This window comes from Podarcis tiliguerta (assembly GCF_965153285.1).
Source record: "Podarcis tiliguerta genome assembly, chromosome: 5".
Taxonomy (NCBI): Eukaryota; Metazoa; Chordata; class Lepidosauria; order Squamata; family Lacertidae; genus Podarcis; species Podarcis tiliguerta.
The window spans coordinates 68447993-68474445 of NC_139538.1; the positions used below are offsets into that span (position 1 = coordinate 68447993).

The 26453-nt window shown below is 44.0% G+C and overlaps 1 protein-coding gene across 1 annotated transcript in view; it reads left to right on the forward strand.

Moving 5' to 3' along the window:
• Positions 1-26453, forward strand: part of CDH23 (cadherin related 23) — a 406157-nt gene that overhangs the window by 128474 nt on the left and 251230 nt on the right. Inside the window, exon 7 of the mRNA XM_083441382.1 lies at positions 26024-26218. Within this exon, the coding sequence (XP_083297508.1) occupies positions 26024-26218 (195 nt within the window). The remainder of the gene's footprint in view (positions 1-26023; positions 26219-26453) is intronic.

The window sequence follows — 26453 nt, forward strand, 5'->3', positions numbered from 1 at the left end:
CGCAAGAACACATTTATAAACCATTTGGGGCTTTTTTAACCCATCATTTCCTAAACAGATGAGCTCACAGCTGAGGTTCACTATTAAAAAATATATATCAAGATTTATATGGATGGTGTAGACAGGACATTGTGTTAAGTTAAACTGCTACTGCTAAATTAAATAAGCTGTTGTTTAGTTTTCTAGGAAGAGCTTGGTTTTAGGGTGGGAGGGAGTAAGATAGATGGATACTCTTCAAATTAAAGATAGAATTATTTACCCATGAGCTGACTTTTTAGGGCTATTGAATCCATTCCTTGACAGCAAGCCCACTTTTGCTGAAAGTGTAAATTTGACAAAGATTTAAAGCCAGTCCTGGCTTTCTCGTTGGTGTGCCTGTATGATAAACGTGTATGCAAATGTATGCTGGTTGTATTTATATTTATATTTTCATATGTATATTTCAAAAGCATATTAGCCTTATTTGTATGCTTTCATAGAATCATAGACTTGTAGAGTTGGAAGGCACCCTAAGGACCATCTGGTACCCAACCCCTGGCAGTGCAGGAATCTCAGTTAAAGCATCCATGACAGATGGCCACCCAATCTCTGCTTCAAAGCTCTCCAATGAAGGAGAGTCCACCACCTCCCAAGGGAAGAAGAAGAAGAAGAAGAAGAAGAAGAAGAAGAAGAAGAAGAAGAAGAAGAAGAGGAGTAGTAGTAGTAGTAGTAGTAGTAGTAGTAGTTTGGATTTGATATCCCGCTTTATCACTACCCTAAGGAGTCTCAAAGTGGCTAACATTCTCCTTTCCCTTCCTCCCCCACAACAAACACTCTGTGAGGTGAGTGGGGCTGAGAGATTTCAGAGAAGTGTGACTAGCCCAAGGTCACCCAGCAGCTGCATGTGGAGGAGCGGTGACGTAAATCCAGTTCACCAGATTACGAGTCCACCACTCTTAACCACTACACCACACTGGCTCTCGTTCCACTGGGAGTCCGTTCCACTGTCAAACAGCTCTTACCATCAGAAAGTCCTTGGGATCATGTTAATGGCCTGAGCCATCCAGACATTCCACAGGTCGGCAAGGGCTTCAACAGGAGCTCCAGTCCTGTCAGCTGGGAAATCCCTCACAGCCACCTGGAAACCCATTGGATCCATCAGCCAACCTCTGCAGAGATGGGAAGTTGCTTAGAGCCTAAATTTCAACAGGAAGTGATATGACCATGACAAGGGACTGATATCAATAGTCCCCATTTTCAGATCACCCTCTTCCTGCCCAGCCAAGAAAACAAGGTCCAGAGTGTGATATGCCACATGTGTTGGGCCAATGACATTTTGGGACATAGGACTATGGTCATCATGGCAGCCATGAAGTTCTGAGCCATCCCAGGGCTAATCACTTTGGCACGGATGTTGGAAGTTCCCCAGCACCAACAGTCCGAGACCAGCTCTGTCATCTCAGGCAGGAAGACTGCTGGGCAGCGAGGTGGACAGTAATCTGTCCCAACTCCAGGAACAAGCACTCTGGATCCCAAAGCAACTGGACAGAGAGTCTAGAAATAATGGTGTGAGATATGCCAATATTTAGAATCCATAAAACAAATAGATCTGGTATGGCTGCTCTCATGATGATCTGACAGAGTGATGCAAGACAATGTGATGAGGGTTGAATCTCCTGAAGAAGAAACCAATGTTGGGGTTGGGGTGAGTGGAAGGTTGCATGGCAGCACCCTTCTTATCCTTACTCCTAAAGGTGCAAGTGTCAAAATACTGAGGCCCTGTCCTGCCTCTTTTATCCAAAGAAGGTCTGTGAAGGCATTTCTCATTCAGCTGATGGCCTTTTGGAAATAGTCAGCCATCAGGCACTTATGGATCTCTCAAGCCCCTTTCCCTCCCTAATAATCCTACCTCTTGGGAGGTATTGATTCTCCGCCGTTGGCTGCCTCTTGGTATTCTGCAGCCCATTTTTGTCTGTGTAAATCGCTGTGCTGTCATTTTCACGCAGCAATTACCTGCTCTGATTTCTTTCATCCCGAGTTCTTTGCCAGAAAGCTAAACTTTATATTGACAAAACACAATAGAAACAGAAGTTTGGGGGGGGGAGAGGCTGGACTTAGTAGAAGTTTGACAAATAAAACTTTGAAGACAGTTTACTCAAGAAGAAAACTTTCTGTCACTCAGATGTGCACAGAAGTCCCATGTCCTGTGGTTGATTTATCTATTGCCATTAGGAAGTTGCAAATGGCACCTTGGCTATATGTATACTAGTACTTTCCTCTCCCCCTGAGTGGTGTGGTTCTGTAAGCATGAGATATCCAGCAGCAACCTTAACAAACCACAATTCCCAGGATTCTCTGCAAAAAGCAATGGTGGTTCACTTGCACAAAAGTGATTTAATCAAAACTAAAGCATTAAAAAAGAATTTGTTTGTGTGAAGTGGCTTCATGCCCCATATCAGCTCCAAAGGGAGAGTTTGAAACCCAGTTGTTGAAGGTTTCTTCTCTTTATGACCCATTTCTCACCAATTCAAGACATGACTTACCAATATTTTTTATCTTTGGCAGCAACAAGGTACAGAGGAGCTTACTTTTTAAGGGGCAGAATTCCCTTCCCTTCAATATAAAACAAGTGCGGAGAACCTGTGGCTTTTCAGGTGTTGTTGTACTCCATCTCCCATCAGCCCCAGCCAGCATGACCAGCAAACAGGGATTATGGGAGCTGTAGTCCAACATCATCTAGAGAGCCACAGGTTCCTCACCCCAATATCAAAAGTGAAAAGGCTGCTTCTAAAAAGATATCACCTGTATAACTGTACGCAGTCTTTAATACTGGTGTGCATCCCAAATAAGAATATATGAGCTGTCTGGGAGAACAATGGCACCTTCCTAGTAACAAAATATTATAGATTGAGGCCTGGAGGAATTTGGTACTTCTTTCACAATGACATTGGGTTATTGCTCACAACTCAATAGTAGCAGGGGTGCCATTTCAGGCCCCCTTCTGTGTGAGAAGGGTAATGATTCACAACAAGGTTCAAAGTCTTTCTTTGCTTTTCATCCATTTACTCTTGTACATATCCAATGAATTCTACATGCATTTGGTATGGCTGCCTTTTTATGCCTCGTAACATCCAGATGAATTGGTGATACTGAGGAATAAACACGCATACTCTGAATCAGAGGAGGGCAGGGCCTAACTACCCTGTTGCCTGTCCTCAGTGGCACCCTGTCAGGGAACTGCCATCGGCAGCACAAGAGGTGCCAAGGCTCTCTGAAGTAGAGAGAGACGTAACACCTGAAGAGGGAACCAGTAGGGGGCGAACAGGAATGTCAAGGGAAGGAGAGTCGGAGGAATGGCTCAGAGATGCTTCCAGCGAAAACAGTGGGGATGTCTCAGGTCCTCCTATAGGGACACCCGTTCCTTGCCGGAAACTGTCACGCAGAGAGTCCAGAAGACGTGTTTCCGTTAAGGAGCTTTTATGTTGGAAACGTTTCCGAAAGCAACCACTTTCGGATTCTGCTAGCGACTGACGCAGCCATGCTGGAGGGGCTCCGTCACAGGCAGAGGTTTGAGAAACTGTTCAAACTCTGAGGGATTTGCAGTTTACACACAAGCAGCTCTTCATCCCATCACAGCAATCCGAAAGTCACCGACAGCTAGCTTGTGCCAGGGAGAGGCATCATGAGCGAACCAGCCGGAACTGGAGGGGCAGCTGGAGGAGGTCCAAGCCTGGAAGAAAGGTACAGGACGTTGGAGATCCAGCTTGCCTTGCAGACGGCGAGGCTGGAAGAGAGGAGGGCTCAGGATGCAGAAAGGGGGAAGGAGAAAGCCACCCCACTCAACAGAAAGATGCCAGGATTGGTGCAGAAATTTGGGGGGGACCCCAGAAACTATCATGCCTTTAGGACAGAGATGCAATACGCTCTCAATCTGCAATTTGATGACTTCCCTGATGAGGAATCGCGAGTGGCTTTTGTAATTAGCCATCTCGAATCAGGGGCGAAGGACTGGGTTAGACCCTTGATGGCAGCAAATAATGAGATCCTAAAGGACACAAGGAAGTTTTTTCGTGCCATGGACCTGATGTTTTCCAGCGACATTGAGCAGGGAGGGGTGCGAAGGCAGTTAATGGCTTGCAGACAGGGAAACAGGACTGTCCGTGAGTACTGGACTGAGTTCACTATGCTGATTCATAGATTGGGGTGGGACTTGTCTTCTGAGCCCATTCAGATGCTTTTCGAAGAAGGTCTGTCTTCGTCCTTGAAAGATGAACTTTCCCGGAACCCCAGAGCGGAGTCTATGGACCAGCTGACTAAAGCCGCGCTGGCCATAGGGGCGCGCCAGGAAGCGAGGGCTTTGGAGAAGCGGGAGGGGAAAGGAGAACGTTGGAGGGAGCTCCGCATTCCAGACATTCCAGAGCAGCCTTTCCCGCCGGCAGAGCCGATGGAAGTGGGAACAGCGCGTGCGCGCGCAGTTTCAAACATCGGTGAAGGGCGGAAGAAGGAGGGAAAGGGCGGGAAGAAATGTTATCTCTGCCAACAGCCAGGACACTTTGCCAGAGTCTGTCCACGGAGAAAGGAATGGCAAGGCATGGCAGGAGCTATTGGGGGAGAGGAGGAGGAAAGCACGGAGCAAGTAAAAGCCAACGCCTGGCTGCCGTTGGGGCACAGCAGCCAGGCTCAAAAGCAGTGAGAGTGCCCGCACCAGAACCTCCCAGACCTGCTCTAGTGATAGAGGTGTTGCTAGAGCTGCCCAACGGACATCCTCTACAGATCAAGGCCCTTCTGGATTCAGGCAGCTCCTGTAATTTCATGAGTAAGGAGTTCGCAGCTGAGCACCAGATACAAACCCTCCCCTTAAGTAAACCCCTGCAGGTAACCACGATTGACGGCAGAGAGTTGTTGGGAGGAGAAGTGAACCAACCGACAGTCCCCATGACAATGAGGGTGGCAAGGCACACCGAGAGGATAGCGTTTAATGTGGCCACCTTGGGAGGAGCTCCCATAATTTTGGGGATGAGCTGGCTGGCACTACACGATCCTCTAGTGGGCTGGCACCAGAGGGTGGTCTCCTTTGGGTCAGCGCATTGCCTAGAACACTGCAAGCAGGGAAAGGATCCAGGGGGAGCCAAGCTCACCCTAGCTGGGATGGAGGTAATGAAGCAAGGGGAGGTGCCTCCGCAATATGCAGATCTGAGCAACGTATTTAGCGAAAGGGAAGCGGACAAACTGCCGCCGCATAGACCCTTTGACTGTCAAATCAACCTACTCCCTGGGGCTCAACTCCCAGTGGGCAAGCTGTACGCCATGTCAGACAGGGAGATGCAGGAGCTGAGGGAGTTCATTGACAAAAACCTGAAGAGGGGTTTCATCAGAGAGTCCCGAGCGGTGGGGGGCAGCCCAGTGTTTTTTGTGGACAAAAAAAACACAGATAAGCCGAGGCTTGTAGTGGACTTCAGATCCCTAAATGCCGTGTCGGAACCCCTGGCTTTTCCTATGCCCCGAATTGATGACATTCTGACCAGGGTAAGGAAGGGGAAGATTTTTACAAAACTGGACCTGCGGGGGGCGTACAATCTGATACGGATAAGGAAGGGGGATGAATGGAAGACCACCATGTTCACCCCTTTGGGAGCATTTGAATACCTCGTAATGCCCTTCGGTCTCCAAGCCGGCTCCGCATGTTTTCAAAGTTTTATCAACCACGTCTTGGGACCTTTGCTCTACAAGAATTGTGTGGCCTTTTTGGATGACGTGTTGGTGTATTCGGAAGATGAAGAGCAGCATGTGAGGGACGTGAGAGAAGTGTTGGGCCGGCTGCAAGCCAATCAGCTGTGGGTGAAACTGGAGAAGTGCCAGTTTCATGCCAAGGAGGTGGAATTCCTGGGGTACCGCTTGTCAGACAAAGGATTGGCCATGGATCCAGGCAAGGTCCAGGCGGTGCTGGAATGGAAGACACCGAAGACCAAGAAGGATGTGCAAAGGTTCCTGGGGTTTGGGAACTTTTATCGGAAGTTCATCAAGAATTTTGCACACTTGACAGCGCCCATCACCGACTGCCTCAGTAGCAAGAAGAAATTTGTTTGGACGGCGGAGGCGGAGAGAGCTTTTGAAGAACTGAAAAGGGCTTTCGCTTCGGAAGAACAACTTCTGCATGTGGACCTACAGAAGCCCATGAGAGTGGAGACAGACGCGTCAGACAGAGCGGTGGGGGCGGTGCTTCTTCAGCCGGGAAGAAATACGTCGGAGTGGAGACCGTGTGCCTTTTTCTCGAGGAAGCTGAATAAGTCCGAGCGGAACTACACGGTGTATGACAGGGAACTACTCGCCATTCACGAAGCGTTCCGGAGGTGGAGACATTTATTGATTGGGGCACAACACAAGGTGCAAGTGTGCACCGACCACAAGAATTTGGAGTATTGGAGAACAGCTCGAGTACTCAACCAACGACAAGTGAGATGGGCACAGGAATTTTCCAAATTCCACTTCGAGATTTGTTATGTACCAGGCCCAGAGAACGTCAGGGCGGACGCTCTCTCACGCAAACCAGAGTACTTGGAGGGGGAGGGGGCAATCGAAGAAAGACATGTCATTCCTGAGGACCGCTGGGTGTGTGGGGCGGCGCTGGTGGGGAGACGAGAACTGGTAGAAGAAACGGAAAATGACGAATATGCCCAAAATAAGCTCAGAGGTCTCAGGGGAGAGGGTGAGAGCCCGGAGGGTTTTGAAGAAAGAAATGGGGCATTGTATTACAAAGGGGCACTGTATATACCAGAAGGTGAATTGAGAGGGAGGGTACTCAAGCAGTTGCATGATAGTCCCACGGCGGGACATTTTGGACAACACAAGACCATGTGGATGGTCACCAGGGAATTTTGGTGGCCCAAGGTGAGGGAAGATGTAAAGGAGTATGTAAGAGGGTGTGACCAATGCCAGAGGGCCAAGGGGGAAAGAAGGGCGCCGGCAGGGTTATTAGAACCACTACCCACGCCAGAACGGCCTTGGGAGGCGGTATCAATAGATTTTATGACAGATCTGCCCAAATCCAAAGGGAAAACGGCCATCATGGTAGTAGTGGACCTGTTGACTAAGATGTGCCACTTTGTAGCATGTTCACATGCAGTCACAGCGGAAGAAACAGCGAAGTTGTTTGTAGAACACATCTTCCGGCTGCATGGCGCCCCCTTGAGGGTTATCTCAGACCGCGGGAAACAATTTACTTCCAGGTTCTGGAGGAAGCTCATGAGCTTGCTGCACGTGGAAGTCAATTTCTCGACGGCCCGGCACCCTGAAACCAACGGGCAGGCGGAAAGAGCAAATAGCATCCTCCAACAATATCTGAGGTGTTATGTCAATGACAGAGAGAATGATTGGGTCGAAAAGCTGGCGCTGGCAGAATTTGCCTACAACAATGCGGAGCATGTATCCACAGGGATGAGCCCCTTTTTGGCCAATTACGGGTGTCACCCCAGGGCATTCCCGGGGGAGGGAGGCGAGAGATGGAGCGTCCCAGCGGCCGAACATTTTGTAGAAGAGATGGAAGCGATCCATCGTCAGCTTCAGCTCAACTTAGAAAGGGCCAAGGCACAATATAAGAAGCAGGCAGACAAGAACAGGAGGGAAGGTGAAACAGTAAGGGTGGGGGATCAGGTGTGGTTGTCCACCCAAGGGTTGCCGTTCAAAGGGGGTTGTAAGAAATTAAGACCCAAGAGATTGGGACCCTTTGAGGTCATTCAGCAGGTCAACCCAGTGGCTTTCAAACTCCGGTTACCCAACCACATGAAATTGCACCCAGTGTTCCACAGGTCGTTACTGTCACCGTACAAGGGGGGAGGTGAAGGGGAGTGCAACAGGGGACCAGTCTTGGAAGAGAGGGAGAGCAGTAACCATGTAGCGGAAATCCTCGATTCCAGGTGGAAGGGCAATCAGGTGGAGTATTTAGTGGCGTGGGAAGGGGAACCGGAGTCGGAAAACACTTGGGTGACAGCAGAGGAGGTCAATGACGAGGTTTTAACAGAAACGTTCCACCAAAGATTCCCGAGGAAACCACAGCCGGCAGCAAGGTTTAGGAGGGAGTATTTCGGCACCACAGACGAGGAAGAGGAACTGGAAGGATTCGCGGAGTCGGAGTTGGAAGAAGGAACGGACTCAGACGACGAGGAGTACCGAGAGACTAGGAACCGCAACAAGTGGAGAAAGGTGTTCGAAACTTCAGACGATGAGGAAGGTTCTTTCCGGGGTTTTGCCTCCTCCCAACCCGAAGGGGAGGAGACGGGAGGGGGTGAAGGGGGCCCTGGAGGGGAGGTGGATGTCAGGGAACTGCCATCGGCAGCACAAGAGGTGCCAAGGCTCTCTGAAGTAGAGAGAGACGTAACACCTGAAGAGGGAACCAGTAGGGGGCGAACAGGAATGTCAAGGGAAGGAGAGTCGGAGGAATGGCTCAGAGATGCTTCCAGCGAAAACAGTGGGGATGTCTCAGGTCCTCCTATAGGGACACCCGTTCCTCGCCGGAAACTGTCACGCAGAGAGTCCAGAAGACGTGTTTCCGTTAAGGAGCTTTTATGTTGGAAACGTTTCCGAAAGCAACCACTTTCGGATTCTGCTAGCGACTGACGCAGCCATGCTGGAGGGGCTCCGTCACAGGCAGAGGTTTGAGAAACTGTTCAAACTCTGAGGGATTTGCAGTTTACACACAAGCAGCTCTTCATCCCATCACACACCCCTTATAGTAGTATATGCTCATTCGTTTGCTGAATATTAACCAGCAGTGTTATCAGTACTCCCCTGCCTTATAAGATTACTGAGAGAATGTGTGTGAAGTGTGTTGGACACTTAAAAAGCACAAAATAAATCTGCAGTCATAGCATCTTGGAAAGGGCTGTAGGAAAAGCACTGGGGGTAGGGTGGGGGTTAAGTGTGATGGAGGAACCAGTAAGAATCGGTATGATTGTACCAAGCTTCTGAGAAATTTTTTATATCTTGTACACCATACCATGTAAATTATAGCCCCTCAACCTCAAGCAACAAGAGCACAAAGTTCTGTTTTCAAACTTGAAAGCATTTTGTTATTAAATGTGTACGCCTGGCCGGAGAGATCTCTCACCTGAACAGAATCCTCATCCTAGCAAAGAATAAAATTTACAGAGTCTGCTGTCCAATGCTGCTTCAAGGAGTAGCAGGAGCAGAGATAGGCTCACAATTCAGATAACAAAAGTGTCCAGAATTGTGCTGCCTGATGCAGGCCGTGAAATTAAAACCTTTCCTGCTTTCTCATTACCTTCTCCCCCCCCCCCCTGTACATTCTGGAGTGAAATGGTCCCCTGCAACTTCTCGGAAGAAAAAGAGAACAACTGAACAGGGCTTTATTTTACATTTCGAAGTTGGCTTATCCAGATGACTTTTCTTCTTTTTGTTTTTACACTGTGCCTTGGAACGCTTTGGGTATGCGTACACGTATTGTTGTGCTAAAAAGGAAAAGGAAAAAAATATAGTTTGCTCATTTGTGAGAAGGTATAGCTTCAAAAATTTGAAAAGTCACAAAAGGCAGATCATAGAAACACACACCCTTTCCTCATATCAGTGACAAAGGCTGCATGAATGTGTCAGTTGCATCTTCCTCTTAATAATATAGCAGCTCTTGACCACCACATGCTTGTGTGTACTTTAAATGGAATACATAATTTATGCATCTTCATAATGTGTATGTATTTTGTACTCAAACATCTGTACAAAAACGGGCATCTGTACATGTATAAAAAGTCTGGCAAGAAGTAACCCTCATACATGCCCTTGTTTGACCCTAAACCAAACACAGAGAAGTTCAGAAGATGACTTTTAGAAGTTAATTTTCCTTATGGGAAGAGAGTAGTTCAGGACTTGCAGTGATTTGGGACTATTGCTTGATTTCCAGTACAGTGGTACCTCGCAAGACGAATGCCTCGCAAGACGAAAAACTTGCAAGACGAAACAGTTTTTTGTTTTTTGAGTTGCTTCGCAAGATGAATTTCCATATGGGCTTGCTTCGCAAGACAAAAACGTCTTGTGCCTTTTTCTTAAAACCGTCAATGCATTCCTATGGGAAACCGTCAATGCATTTCCTATGGGAAACCGTGCTTCGCAAGACGAAAAATTCACAAGACGAAAAAACTCGCAGAACGAATTAATTTCGTCTTGCGAGGCACCACTGTATAGGCTGAACTGAGAGAAGCAGACAGACAAGAATGAGTTCGACAGATAGTGCTAGCTCTTAAAGCACCGGGTTTCCCCAAAAGCTGACTAGATAATCTTATAACTTTGACAGCTGATTGAAAAATACACTTTTGTTTTTCTTCTGTTGGCAGCCTTCTAAACAAAGGTCTCCCTCCACAAGTTTTAGTAGAGTGTATATGTCACTCACTACAGGCCACGAAGCAAGCACCTTTAGCCAAGAAATGTTGCAGAAACATTTGAGAGAGGTTTGTTTTCCATATCCAAAAAAAATAATCTTGCAACAAAACAGCAGTAAGGATGCACTCTTCCGAGCACCTATTGTTTGATATTCTGACTCGTCTTGCATAAAGCAGGTTTTTTTCACATAGGTTGGAAAATTAGTTTTTAAAAAACTGTTTGAATTTGAAATCACAGAAGAAAGAAAGCAGGATAGTGCTGTGACTCAAAACTTTTGAGTGAAGTATTTAGGGAGACAGATGCAGCCCTAATGATGGTAGTTAGTCCTTCAAAGAGCTGCAATTGGGAAATCAAAAAGTGCTGTCAGTGCAGGTGGACATTACTACAAAGCTTTAAAAAGTAAAGTTACCTTATCTGCAGGCAGTGCTATAACTACTATACCTGTAACACTCTGAGAAGGAAACGTATGTTATGGGACTTGATGAGGGATTAATTTGCTGATGTTCTCTCTGTGCTGATAGGCACTGGTTTTTGTACTGGTTTGTATGTTAAAAAGTTGTGAGCTGACTTTAGCATATGGAGAATCAAGACATAAATATTTTTACACAAATTGAAATCACTCTCCTGTCAACCACAGAATTGAGGTAATTAGAATGTGAGTTTGCACCTTGAAAGTGGGTAATGTGACTTATTGGGGCTTGAGAGAGTTGATTAGTTTTGGGTATTGCATTTCACTGTCAAAAGTATTATGAGGGCAACTGTATGGATCACATCCCATTATATTCTTGTGATGTTCTTGACCCATTTCTAGTATATAATGTAATAGGTGAATCTTCAACTTTTCCTTCTACAGCATGCATGCAATTTTTTTTCAATGCCTTGTTTTAATTCACCCCTGTCTCTGGTTTTGTATTTTTCCCTGTTGCCCTTCTCCTTCTTTTCAGTTTGATTGTGAGATTATGTAGACAAAAGGTGCAAGAAGGCAGTGTCTTGTCTGTCATATATGCATGCATGCATGCATGTATATACTACTAATGCTCCCCTACGTTCCTGAAAATTCACAAATATAATCTCATAGAGCAACTCTTAACTGGAGATGTTGCTTTTGCCTGCAAATCCCCACAGTTACAGTCTCTCCTGGTTTTCAAAGAACAATCTCCCATTGCTCCTGCGGAGTTACCACAGAGAAATGATGAGGGCAGGCAGCACTTTTTAATCAACGTTACATTAGATGGAGCTTATATTATTCACTCTGCATTATTACAGCTATTTTAAAGAGGGGGGAGAGGTTAGGCGTTAATGCCATGCTTGCAAGCCTAGCTGCGCTGGATTCTGGCAGGTGGCGAAGTAAAAAATCCAGACAGAAAAGAGCCAAAATGAAAAAATAACTGCACCAACTGACTAAAAGGGTGCTTCAAAACAAGGTAAAGGTGCATTTAATAACAGAAGGCAGGGGCTAAAGTAGAAGGAACAAGGCTGCATCATCACTTCTAATCAGCAGAATCAAGAGGGGCTGCAATCACTATCGTGTGGGAAATGAGGGCTTGCAAAGGGAGAGGACAAAATGGACTTGAAGGGGAGACGGTGTCACAGCTGTTAGGCAAGTTGTTTTTTTCACAGAAGCGAAAGCCTCCATTTTATTGGTCTTCTCTATTGATGTGATTGAGATGATCAGACCATTTTGGCCGTGTTCAACAGATTGAGAGTGCTTTGGGACATCAAAATAGCAGCTAAAGCTATTTTTTCTGTGCCGGACACCACAAAGAAAAAACCCACACCCTCTGAACAGCCCTCCCTCCTAAATTGAGTTGTGGAGTAAGGGAATGTTTTCAGAGTGAAAGATTAAAACAATGTTAGCTGTAGTTTTCGGAGACTTTAATAGAGCATTTGTACATGCAGAGCCGAGGGGTTAATGGGATTTGATAAAGTGGGGAAAGATTAGTTTGACTCCCTTCAGAACCTTGCCACTTGCTGAAGACAGTTTTGTTTAGGCAAGCCTGTGAAGGCACTGTTGTAAATTTCTTTTGTAAAGTTTTTGGTTTTTTAAAATTTTGTTTTATAATGTATATAAAACAGAGAGAACAATTGTAACAATGGACAAAAATTTAAAGATAAAAACTAAACCAGGAAATAGGCACAAAGAATGAGTATAGTTGTACTAAGTCCAAGTAAAAGACTATTAATCAGATTATCAGATAAGATGACACATTTTAACCTCTATTTAGTTTACTCCTGATTTTAATTTTTTTAAATGTTTTCAATTACTCTAACCGCTTTGAGGTTTTGTTACCATCAAGTGGTATATAAATATTTGTTAGATAATGCGGCAAGTGCAATCTCTCGCTATGGGTCAGCGTGCCTTCAGAATCCTGAAAAAAATACTTGTTCAAAATAGATGTGGTAAAAGTGAAAAATTTCTCAGTCACACTTAATGTGAAAACTGGATGTCAAAGGAGTTGAATGAATTAAACGTTACAATATTCAGAACGATGGTGCTTTTTAAACAGAGAACAGTGAAGTATCGTTTTAAGGAAACTGAACTATGCAGCTGTCCACATCCTCCGTCAAGGATGAGTCTCTGTCAACAGCCCTCTGGCTACAGCAAAGAGAAAAATGAGCAGCCCAAGCTCAGCTGTCAGGTCAAGATCTCATGCCCCCTGTTCTTCACCTGGAAGAGAATAACATGAAGTAAAACTGGCAGCTGGCATGTCAGCCACTTCTTTCTGCTTGTCATCAAAGGTGTCTTGCCTATATAACAGATTTGTTCTTAGCAGTAGGTGCTAAGTGCTTCCTTCCTGACAGGCTGAATGAAGCAATAGGCAGAGGCAAACAGAATGGACAAAGAGAAGGGAGAATGAATGCATGAGGAATGCTTGCAGAACATTCCAAAAGAGAAGGGCTTAGTGGTTAGTCTTGAAAACTAGAAACCAAGGGCCCACCTATATAAAGTAAGCTGCCTATCATAGTTTGGGGGGGGGGTTGGGGAGCAGCAGAGTTGTGATAAAAGATGGGTTGATTGTTGGCTAACATGGGCAAAGAGCCAACAATGGGCAGGGAGAGGTTGAAAAAATCAGTTAAAAGGATGGCATGTCTTATGGGTGTTCCCTTGAAAATTCCAAACCAGCTGCTCCTATATAATCACACTGGTTCGAGTATCCATGAAGTAGAGGACACTGTTCAGTGTGGAAGTGATGCTTGGGAAGCATTCTTGGGACGTCCTCACACGCAAATTCTGGAATAAGGTGCCAGTGCCTCTTAAACTATTTCAAATTCATTCAAATTTTGGTGTATTTGGGGGTGGATCTCATTTTAGTCCAACTCAATGTGCTGGAACATAAAGGAACAATTTCATTATATACGATTGTACATTTAGCATGGAAAGAATAGAAAAGTTATCGCAGGCCCAGATTTTAATTAATAGAATCTGCCTGATTTCAGATAAGACAAGCAACGCCTGGAAGTGATGCCTGGACAATGAAAGCACACAAAGTGGTGTGTGGGTGTGCGCACGCGCATGCATGCATGCCACCAGCTTTATCCAGGTACAAGTCTCAGGCCAAATTTAGAGATATATATGTTATAGGAACACATTGCATCAAGCCTTGGGTTCATGCACTCCAGTTTCCTTTATTGATGAAGGGATGAAGTTCAAAGCTTCCATAGCAACGCTCGTAACAAATACCGTACTTGTAGCAAACAACATATTCCTGTTTTGTTTGAACATAGGACATTGTTTCAAATGAACCATAGTTTGTTAATTAATCAGGATATCAAACTATGATCTGATGTGTTCCCTTCACAGACGTACAGAGGTGTCTGAGGGGATGAGATAGAATGGGATAAGTGATGTTGGTTGAGTAGTGGATACTATATGACTTGTGTTTATGTAATAGGGAAGCCTTTGGGGAGTAGATGTAAAACAGAATCTGGGTATGATATGTGTATGTTAGTGGGGTGAGTGCTGCATTGCGTGAGTCAGGATGTGCCAGGGCGGCTGAAGAGGGAAGGTATCTCCAGCTCTTTTTATGTTTTCCGGCTCTGTTGCTGTACTTCATTTTGTTTGGGATCTTAATTGTTTTATTTGGCATTGAAGCTTTTCAGTTTCATTGTCTGATAATTTGTATTTCCTTTTGTAAACTGTTTGAGGTTAAGTGGTATATTTGAAATAAAGAAATAAAATGTCAACTTTGGAGATACCTCTATAAATTTTCTTGCACCCAACAAAAGTTCAAGGATGACTGCACCCCCCCACACACCCTTGTTTAATATTATCTGATATTTGCTTCTTTCAAAACAAGCAAACCACAGTTTGAATAAAATTATTATATTTAAGGTTTGAAAATCATGATGAAAAGGGCTATTTGACCTATTATTTGCCCAGGAGAGTTGCAGAAGAGGCTGTGTGAAAATGTACCTGTTGCCAATCAAACAGATTTAATAGGGATTTTGTTGTCTAAAAGGAATCATGAGTGCCCCCATCACCACTCCTGCCAGGGCTGCTGCATTTATACATATACTCAATAAGCACAAATCAATTTAGTGTATGGCTTCAATCCCCTGGGAAACACTTTGAAGCATGGTCCCTGCTGCACAAGGAAATGAAGTCAAATGAGTGCAATTATCTAAGCAAACATGAGGATCTAAACTGGTCACAAATCGAGTATTGAACCTTCAGTGTCTTCCTGGATAACAATTGCATTTTTAAAGAAAGGTCCTTTCCCCCAAAAAAGTGAACATTGAATGGGAACTGGCACAGGATTGTGCTGTAAGTAACTTCAGCAAAGTACACAGAGAACATTTTATGTGCTGAAGAAGACAACAGTAAAAGTTTACCTTAATTTATTGGAATCCCCCACCCCACCCCATGGCTATTCACAGACTTGTTCAGTACCGTTTGCCCTATCACAACAGCAGCTGAAAACACTTGCACAAATTATACTGTATCTATCCAATCTATTTGAAAACACCAGAGAGAATTAACCACACTTGTTGAAACTCCTAAGCTAGGACATTGTTTTGATTTCTGTGTGTGTGTGTGTGTGTGTGTGTGTGTGGCTGGCTTTGGGGTTTTGCATATATTGTCTACTGTGAGCTGTCTGGGACAGGTTGTGATGAATCTAAAATAAATGCATTTGTTGTGTGTGTTTGGCTTTCTTTATATTTTTGAGCCCAATGAGTCCTCAGTGCCTGACAGCAGCTCTACTGCCATAAATGCAGATGATTATAATAATAAACCACTGAGCAAACAAAATGGTATTAGCAGACAAATGCATACATAGAATCTATGTATATATTTGTAATATGTTGTATAAATTAATGTGGTACCTAATGATTCGTGATTATTATTTGAAGGGTCCTACTGTTACAGACTTATTTGTCATTACTTGTAATAACACCATCGGTAATGAATTCATTTGTATTAATGTGTGTGCCATGTAGACTTCCATTGAAATTCCATGTTAATTAATGTACCATTAAAATAAAGTGTCACCCAATTAATATTGAGCGGAGGTGATATGGCCAGTGTCCTATCATTAGAATTTCACTTGTAATTCATTGCATTAACACATATTTAATGAAAGTCATTTGCAATTCACAGCATTTACCTCATCAGCATCCATGGGAATGGCACCGTTAAATATGAGCTGTTGAACCTATTAAAAAAGATCCACTTCTGAACAGAACCTTTCTCCTCTTGCCCGTTTTATGTTACTTTTCAGGTTTCAATATTTTCTCTCTCAAACATATTGTTGTCAGTTTGGAGGGTTACTCTGTATGATGTCTGAGTCCCTTGTAATTCCTGGGGTCCTGGATACAGCAAGGGTTAAAATTTAATGCAGAATTCAGTTGTTGAAGTAGCCTGACCAGCTTCTTGGTGAGTTAATGGCAGCCTAAGCATGGTCATTAGTATAACAAAGGAAGTAGCTTTGTGCCAGAGATCAAATGGATGGGGCTCCTTCCTCATCTGGCTGGAAGTGAGAAAGAAATACCATAGTCAGAGTTGTGTAAGCCAAGAACTGGGATAAAAGCACCTAGAAGACAAAAAATGAGAGCCATGCTTGATTTCTGCTTGAATCCAAGACCTTGTGGTGGTATTGCTGTGAGCCCCTCCACTGTAGGCTCCGGTTGTAAAGGTAAAGGGACCCCTGACAATTAAGTCCAGTTGTGAATGACCCTGGGGTTGCAGCGCTCATCTTGCTTTAAAGGCTGAGGGAGCCGGCATTTGTCCGCTTCTGCAGACAGTTTTTCCAGGTCATGTGGCCAGCATGACTAAGCCACTTCTGGCAAAACCAGAGCAGCGCACGGAAACACCGTTTATCTTCCTGCTGGAGCGGTACCTATTTATCTACTTGCACTGCGTGCTTTCGAACTGCTAGGTTGACAGGAGTTGGGACCAAACAACAGGAGCTCACCCCATTGCAGGAATTCGAACTGCCAACCATTCGATCGGCAAGCCCAGTCGGCACAGTGGTTTAACCCACAGCACCACCCGCGCCCCTAGGCTCAGCTTGTACATATATGCAAATAAACCATATATCATGACAACACTACAGTATCTGCTGTCCCTCGTTCTGAGGAAACCAATCTCTGGGTAAATGCCTGGAAACCCCTGGAATTTCATACCACTTGGGGATTTGAGTGCCATGGGGCAACACTATTCTAAAATCTGACCTAGAAAGTAAAAGAAATCCTATCTCCCTCAAGTTTTCTTTAGAATCTATTTTGCTGGTGCCTTGGGTTATTTCATTGTTTGATAGATTTCAATGCTGGGGGAAGGAATCACAGATCTCAATGTCTTGATGTACAGCTGGAGAACTTGCTTTTAATTGGTCTTCAGCTGATGTATTGAAACTCACAAGTGGATTGTACTCTAATACAGATGGCACCAGCAGCACCTTTTGTTACCATTTCAGATTTATTCTTAATTTTCTAATGAAAGGAGTGGACCAACCAAGTGGAGCAACCAAGTTTGCTTAGTTGGTGCATCATGGGTAGCAAACAGAAGGTGTGTGACTGAGGCTCCTGAGGTATTGATTTTAAATTGATTTGCAGCCCACTCCAGAGAACCCAAATTCATTACTGTTTAATGAATTCAAACATCAGTGGAAGGAAGGAGTGTGTTTGCCTGCTTGAAGGGGAAGCTGAGGTACGGAATACTCAGCTATGGATTTTTTCCCTGAACGATGTGTCAACAGGTATTTATGAGAAGAGATATAACCGCAGTAGCATTCTTTTCTGTGGTACTAGATGTAGTTATGGAAAGTTTAGTTGATTCTGTTATGGAGGGATGAAAAATGAACACTTGAATGTGCTGTTTTGCGCTCTCCTTGAATTCGGCCTATGGATGGCAGAGGCGGGTTGAAATTTTGGGCCTAAAGTCTGAAAGGAGTTGGAATCCAGTTCTAGAAAGAATTGCAGAAAGGACTTTGGCTTGACCTGCATGTTGTTCTACCTTAGCCTGTCAATATACGCTTGTCAGTCCATTTCCATTACCTCCTCTCATTTCATCGACCTTCAGACAGCTGTTCAGCCAGATTGCCTGCCGTTTACACATTATTTGCATTTGGTACAATGTGTGTGCCTTTGCATCCTAATCATTTTTACCAGCTTCTCATTGTCCATTGTGGGGTGACTTTGCCCTGGAAGGGCCATATGGAGGTCCTGTTTGTGAGTGTATAGTTAAAGGCCAGCAGGCTTGTTACCAGGATGAGCTGAGGCCCTGAGGTTTATTAGGGTCATAAAACGAAATGGCACCAACGAAATTTGGGCCTTCCTGCAATCTGTCACAGGTGTGCTAAAAGTTTCTTTTTATGGTTGTCTTGGACCAAGACTGAGGAGATTGTGGCTGGGCATTGAGTGCTTTGGGAATGCTGCCTGCTCCTTATTCATGTAAAAAAAGCAGGAGCTAAGATGGCAGTTCCTATTCCATTCTTCCAGTGTGATTATTATAGAAATTGCTTTGGTGGAATGGAAGCCGCTGCTTCTTCATAAGACAGTGTCTAAGCTTGTGTGCTCCTCCTGTTTTTGGAAATGTTACTATAGCCGTGCTCTATCATGCTGGGTTGTTTGGACATTGGTTGTTGCCCAGTTACGTCCTTCGTTTTCAAGCTAGATTCACATTACTAGCATTGCCACATGGCATTTCTGGATATGGAAGCACTCTGTAAATTCACTGGAGCTCTCCATTGAAAGAGGTCCTGAAACCTTTTCAAGGCAGGACATAAAATTAACACTTAGTTTGTCTGTAGCTGAGGGACGTGGAAGGGGCTGTGGTCTAAACCACAGAGCCTAGGTCTTGCTGATCAGAAGGTTGGTGGTTCGAATCCCCGCAACGGGGTGAGCTCCCATTGTTCGGTCCCAGCTCCTGTCAACCTAGCAGTTTGAAAGCACATCAAAGTGCAAGTAGATAAATAGGTACCACTCCAGTGAGAAGGTGAAAGGCATTTCCGTGTGCTGCTCTGGTTTGCCAGAAGCAGCTTAGTCATGCTGGCCACATGACCCGGAAGCTGTACACTGGCTCCCTCGGCCAATAAAGCGAGATGAGCACTGCAACCCCAGAGTCATCCACAACTGGACCTAATGGTCAGGGGTCCCTTTACCTTTACTTGTTTGTAGCTACAGGAGCAACAGGCTAGTCCTAAACTCCTATCCATAATTACAAGGAAACCACCTAGAGGAACTTGTTATTTTGTTTTCTACATCCCACCCCCTTAACCATTCTTAATTTAGAAAGATTCCAGAGCAGTGTGCTATTAGAAACAAAACAAAACAAAACCCACCCTGATAAAATAAAACAACATAGTATCCTTCATACAGGCAATTAAATTGAAAGGCAACAAGGCAACTGCAGAAGTGTTAAGCAAACAGAGGCCATAAAACTAATTTAAAATGCCTAAGCAAACAAACACGTATTAACCCTAGGCTGCTGAAAATATTGTAGTATCAGCAATCCTGCAGAGAGTATTCCAAAGTCAGGGTGTTCAGACACACACACACACACACACACACACACACACGTGGTATGCATATTTGAGGTGTGGCTATTTGGAAGGTGTGCATATTTTATGCAAAGAATATGCAAAAAATAAATCAGTTAAGGTCTGTATAGTTCCAAGAAGAAAGCTGAAGAGTTATTGTTTGGACCTCAGTCCTAAGTAGCTCTTTGGATTTGTGGGAAGCAAATGTAATGTCAGTATGCAGCCTTTGTGTTTTTCCCCGTTTTTAATCCATTTTAGCTGCCTTTAAAACCCAGAGTGCATTTACGTATATGGCCGTAAAGCACTGTGGTCTAAACCACAGAGCCTAGGGCTTGCCGATCAGAAAGTCAGTGGTTCGAATCCCCGCGACGGGGTGAGCTCCTGTTGCTCGGTCCCTGCTCCTGCCAACCTAGCAGTTCGAAAGCACGTCAAAGGGCAAGTAGATAAATAGGTACTGCTCCGGCAGGAAGGTAAACGGCATTTCCGTGTTCTGCTCTGGTGCGCCAGAAGCAGCTTAGTTATGCCGGCCACATGACCTGGAAGATGTCTGTGGACAAACGCCAGCTCCCTCAGCCAGTAAAGCGAGATAAGCGCCGCAATCCCAAAGTTGTCCACGGCTGGACTTAATGGTCAGGGGTCCCTTTACTTTCACCTAAAGCATTCCTACCAAATTTGTACTGTGTTTTCATATGCTAACAAGGATTATTTCTCTTTAACTGCCACACCATCATCTGTGGTGTCACAGTGGATGCCCCAAAACAAACACAATTATTAGGCAAGATCTGCTCCTGGATTCCCTTTGTTCATCTCAGCATGAAACTCCTTTCAAAGAAAGCATATAGGCGTGCTTTCCGTTGTTGTTGTAAAATATTGATGCTAGGTATCTTTGAAAACCAATTATCTGGGGGGGGGGGTTATAATTCTAAAATTTCATACCTATAGCAGAGCACCCTGACTGATTTTAAGTGCCTGGAAAGAATTTAATTGAAAATTAAAAACAAAATGATTTTCTGATTGTTTTAATGAAATGGGCAGCTGGGAAATTCTTTTTAAAAAAATAAAAAAATCTACCTCCTTATGCCCTCAACTTTATTATCATCCAGTGCTTATCCCGTTACAGAAGAGTCAACTTGTGTGATATAGGCTATCTCTCCTTCACACAGATGGGCATTTGGCACTAGGCCAGTTGGATGAGACTGTTGGAATGAGTCACGTTCTAGGTGTTCTGCAGCTCGTGGCCCGTGAAATGATTTTGATACGGTGGAGAGCTCTTAAAGGCACAGTGCAGATCTGTTCTGCTCAGAGGTTTATTCTTTTAGCGGCGTCTTTATTGTGCCTGCCTGCCTAATGTTTCTATACACTGACATAGCTTCTGTATAGTAGCTGTCTTGTTGTGCTCTTGAAATCCAATTTATTCATGGTAGAGGTTTGCTGGATTCAATCCTCTCTTGTAAAGCCCTGATATATTTCACATCAGTTAGAGCAGGGTTTCCTGCTCAAGAATACCAAGGCAGTAGTCTTCCTATGTCAGGTTATTCAGTATACCCAGGAAGGACTTGGGTCCCTGGCACTCAATCTGTCCAATTCATAGTTTTTTCAGAGCTGTATGAAAGAAAGCAGATGGGATAGTCTCCACTCTGACCACATAATTAATAACCTCCCAGTGCTTCCTATAGGAGCCAAAATGACTTCCAGTTATGGGATGGGACCAGCAGCAGGGAAGGGAAGCCAGGAGCAGATAGCCACTCGGAGCTCTCTCTGTCCCTGGGAGCCCCAAGCCCCCTTCTTGTGCTGAGGCTCTGAGAAGTTTGCTCAAAGATGGCAACACACGACACTCTATCTACACTGGTACCTCTAGTTATGAACTTAATTAATTCCGGAGGTCTGTTCTTAACCTGAAACTGTTCTTAACTAGAGGCATGCTTTTGCTAATGGGGCCTCTTGCTGCTGCTGCGTCGCCGGCACACGATTTCGGTTCTCATCCTGGGGCAAAGTTCTCAACTCAAGGTAACTCTTCCAGGCTAGTGGAGTTTGTAAACTGAAGCATTTGTAACCTGAGGCGTTTGTACCTGAGGTACCACTGTATTTACTGAGGTGACACTTGGAGAAGAGCCTCTATGGATGAAGTACCTCCACGTTAGGGTTGCCATACATCCAGCATTTTCCAGACATAGCTGGAATACTGCAGTCGGAAGCAATGTCTGGGTGGCGGAAACTGCTGAAATGTCTTGGAAAATCTAGATGTATGTCAACCTATGTCAGAAGTCTAGATTTTGGCGCATTTCCTTAAAAATAGCTGAACAACTTTGGCCAAAAAAAAGCTCAACAACGTTTGTTTCCGGATTTTCGCTTTTCTGAAATATGGCTTCATGTACTACATTCTTATCAAAAGTTGAGGAGGTTTCCACTATTTATGATCTGTACCCTTGGATGAGGGGAGCTGAGCTCCCTCACGTGTCCCACAAATGAAACACTTTTCTCTTTAGCCTGGTCTAGGAACATAGTCTAGGAAGAGAAGTTCTTTGATGCAATGCAGCAAGGTAAGGTGCATTATGTATTGATGATGATGATGATGATGATGATGCAAAAATTAAGCATTTGAACATCTGTTTCCCCCCTCCCACTTCAAGGGTGAACAAGGTTGCAATAACTTAACACATGGGATTGCCCCACCAAGTCTCAGATGCTTCTTGGGACTGCATTCTTGCCATTAACATGTTTGCAGAGTCAATGGACTTGATTATTGGCTGCAGGCAGATAAAAATGGGACATGCAACTAAATGTTTCACTGTTTCCCTGGTGTGTGTGTCTTATTAGAGGGAATGATGTCTCAGAGCAGCCTCTTATCCTGTTTCCCTCAGTTACATTTTGTGGGGCTGATAGGAGATGGACTGAGAGAGCGGCCCAGGGTGTTGTTTTAGGTTAGTGTCGCAGTAGCTGCTGACATCTCCATGCCAGTGTCTGTCTCAGAATAACTGTTTAAAGAAAGAATCCATCTCACATGAGCTCTAACCAGAACATATGAAGATAGTCACAGAGGAGGATGAAAAACACGTTTTGGGGAAAATGTACCCCTTTTTGTGTGAGGGAGGTTCAGAATAAATGCATTGGGGTTCCCTGCGTATCCTGCAGTTCTCCTTAGTTTGAATGTGGCTCTGTTCTATTTCCAAAATGATCTGCATGAAGTTACCTGACTTCCATATTGGAAGGGAAGATTAGGAGGTTCCTCACTAAGAGTGGGGCTTTATAAGATACTTTAAACATTGCAGATCATCACTTAGAAAATAAATACTGTGAGGATTATAAGGTGCTTAATTATCCCTCTGGTTATCTACAACATTTAAAGTATATTTGGACGTTTAATTTTTCAGCGAGGCGTTGTGTACATTTGCATGTTTCTAGTGTTGACTCAAGTCATTCTGGCAAGACTACATTGAATTTTCCACTGTTAAGTGCAAACATTGTCAGTCTAAAGACATTTGCAGTGGTAAATACTGTGCAAAAAATGTAAATGCCAGTACAGATTTTGTCTCAGTTTCATGGTGTCTGACATAGGTGTTGAGCTGCAGCAGGGTATGTAAAGAGGCACTAAGAAGTGAATGCCTGTGAAAGAGTTAAGTATGTTTTCATTGTAGGGGAAAGCAATTTTCTTGTTATTCAGAAAGCAAATATTACAGATGTAGGCACTTGTTATTGACATGTTTTCCATTGGCATCACTATCTTTTGTCAAGTTAACAGTTGTAACTAATCAGCCAGGTTGTGATCCAGAGTTTTTATGTGAGCAGTCTTTTTCATTGACTGTGGTCAGGGCAGCTTCAGTGGTGAATATGCCTAAGGATTTGATCCTGACAGTAACGTCAATGAGGAAGTGTTTGTGGGTGCTGTGGCTCATTATATCCCCCCGAAAGCACACACACACACACACACCCTGCAAGAAGCTATAAAACTGCAACTCTGAGTACTCTCACATAGATATGTCTAACTCAGCTCTGGTGATGCTGGGGATTGACCCTGGGACCCTATACATGCAAACCTATGCCAAAAAATGAGTGAAGTTGCGCAAAAGTCATGTTTTGGTTTGCCATCTTGATTCAGAATGGTGGCCAGTGTGCAAAGCATTTGACAAAGACCGCCACCCCCACCTCAGGAACCTTTGTGCCAAGTTTGATGGCAATATCTCTAGAGGCGTCCAAACGGACAAGTCACTTTCCAAAATACACAGTAGAATGTTTTATATTGTTTTATGTACACCTCTTAGAGGTTTGTTGGTTTGTTTGTTTTAAGTAGCATATCATTTTTAATAAACACTGTACAAGTGCAAAAGACTCTCTCCTATACAGCTTAAATAAAAAAAGTTTATGTTTCAAGCCTTGTTCTTATATATTTCCCCCTCTAAGGCCAAAACCAAAAGGGAAATCTGGCCAAATAGAAGATGATCAATTGACCTTACAGCTTAAAAGTGAGAAAAATCTTTGCCGTAAGATGCTCTCTCATCTACTGGTATGACAAAGTAAGGACCAAACCCGTATGACATTTGTGACCCCAGTGCTTAGTCTGAACTGCCTGGGGGTTAGAGAACAAATTCTCTTCAAAGCCTGACATTAAGGCCTTTTGTATGAAGCACAATGACGCTGAAATCCAACTCTTCACTTTTGCAGCCAGCCAGGCTGATAATCACTGGTGACCAGAGCAGATTTGCATGTCAAAAAGAAGACTATGTGTATTAACCAAGAGCAGCTTTATCCTTCTGAATATTATTTCTATTCTTATGGTGAACAATGCACTCAAGACCTCATCTGAGTCTGCTACTATTTGTAATGCCTCCCTTCCTCCATGTTAATAGTTAATTTGTAATGGTTTGAGTCTTAACACTCAGATAGGGTAAAGCATGACAAAAGTAATTAAGCTCTTCTCAGAGAATGAGTAGAGTTCATACATTTTGTTAGAAACAAACTAGCTTTAAAATGATTAGCTAGAGTATGTTTGGATTGGTACAGATATTAAGCTGGCAGAAAGTTCTAGATTTGCAAGGGAACCGATGCTGGCAAGAATGAGACAGAAAACAAACTTTATGAACCACCCATACAGCACTATTTCGTTTTGACTGGCTTGTTTTAAAGACTTACACCCTGCTTTATCTTATAAATACCTCAAAGCTTCTAATAGCAGATAATGGTAAAACATCAATGCATCAGAATAGATATTGGGTGTGTGTTTTTTTTTAAAAAAAAAACCTAACAGACCAGTAACATAGCAAAAAGGTAACATACCGGGGGGGGGGGGGATTAAGAGCAGCTGCTCAACAAACAGAATAATAAAACAACACCCAATAAATGCATATTTAAGCTGAGTTCAGTTAAGACCCAAAGGGTTTGGTTATAGCCTGGTGCCTGAAGGTAGTTTTGCAGCTTCGTGGGCCTCCATGGGTCTTCTGGGTTTTTCACAAAGCTGGTGCTACCAGCCAGAGGACCCTGCAAGCCCTTCAGTGGAGGTGTATTAAGCAGTACCTCGGATGCTGAGCTTGTTTCATCAGCTCATGTGCCAAAGCACTGCTCACTCACTTCTCTGCTGGCATCTATTTCCCCATCCCTCTCCAGCACACGGGCATGCACAACAGCTACAAGGATCAAACAGGAGCACCATGATTGACGCCTGCACGGCTGCCCTGCTTGCCATTTCAAGAAAAACATCAAAGCCCCAACTCAGGCAATGATGGAAGGGAGCCATTCTGGCTGATGTTGACATAGTTTTGCCTATTTAAGAGGTCCCAGAATGCTCTGTGTTTATTTTACATATTTGTTTTATATTGAATATCCCATTCTCCAAAGACATCAGAGCAATGCACTTATGCAGTTTATGGGGGGGGGCAAGTCTATTTAACTTCAACAGCAGAACAGAATCATGGACCTTTGGACATTTACCAGATATAGTAAGGTTGTGCTCCTTACAGATTCTTAGCTTTTCTTTTCTAATGTTTAGGGTTTTCTTGAACCGAAGATTCTTGCCAAAGCATCCTTCAATTGCATTATCTTTCCTTGTGCACTGAAGAAGGGTTTTGTTTTGTTTTTTATACTAGAATAACAACCTGTGCATAGCAAAGTTTCACAGATTATACAGTTTGTGGGGGTTTTTTAATGCTTGTGAGCATAAGAGAAATTCAGTGGTGTAGTGGAGCAGGACTGAAGCACAGCAAACACAGTGATACCATCTCTAGAGTAACTATTTGCCAATCTTTTGCATGCCAAATAAATGACACTTTCTCAGAGAGAAACCCACCAAATAAGCTAAGCAGAAGAAGAGGCCAGTTACATTAGAGTACATGGGTAAGGGTTAAAATTCCATTAGCATGTTACAGTCTTAGAAAGGGTATATAGCTGGGGGGGGGGTGGCTATGGAGATTGCCAGGAAGAGTAACTGGCACTCTGGAATTTCCTTCAATGGTGTAGTGAAAAATTCCACCGTTAATGGTTCTCAGAACAGGCAGTTATATTACATACAGACACTGCAGAAATAACATGTTTGCCTGGAATCTTTGGGTAATGTTTCTCATGCAGGAATGCAATCCTTATTTTTCTTTTCTCCTTTTGCTGAAAAATGTGGTTCTAGAGAGGCACTTCTGCTTATTTAGCATGTGTATTTTTTTAAAAAATGTTATTTTTAAAACTGTTGTTCTTTCTAGAACACACCAGTGGGAACTCCGATTTTCATAGTGAATGCCACAGATCCAGACCAGGGAGCAGGTGGAAGTGTGCTGTATTCTTTCCAGCCTCCGTCCAACTTCTTTGCCATTGACAGTGGGCGTGGCATTGTGTCAGTCATCCGGGCCCTGGATTACGAAGTTACGCAGGCCTACCAACTTCAGGTCAACGCTACAGTGAGTAGGAGGCATCTTGCTTCTTTTGTTCTAGAGTCTAGACAAATCTTAAGCATCTGCAGCAAGGTGAATAGATCTTCCATTCACACTACCATTATCTGATGGGCTGGATGAATTGAAGCTGAATCCTGAAAAGACACAGGTGTTATGTTCTCAGGTTTGAGAGGCGGGGCTGCAGGTTGCACTCCCCCTAGAAGGAGCAAGTTCGCAGCTTGGGGTGCTCCTGGATTTTACC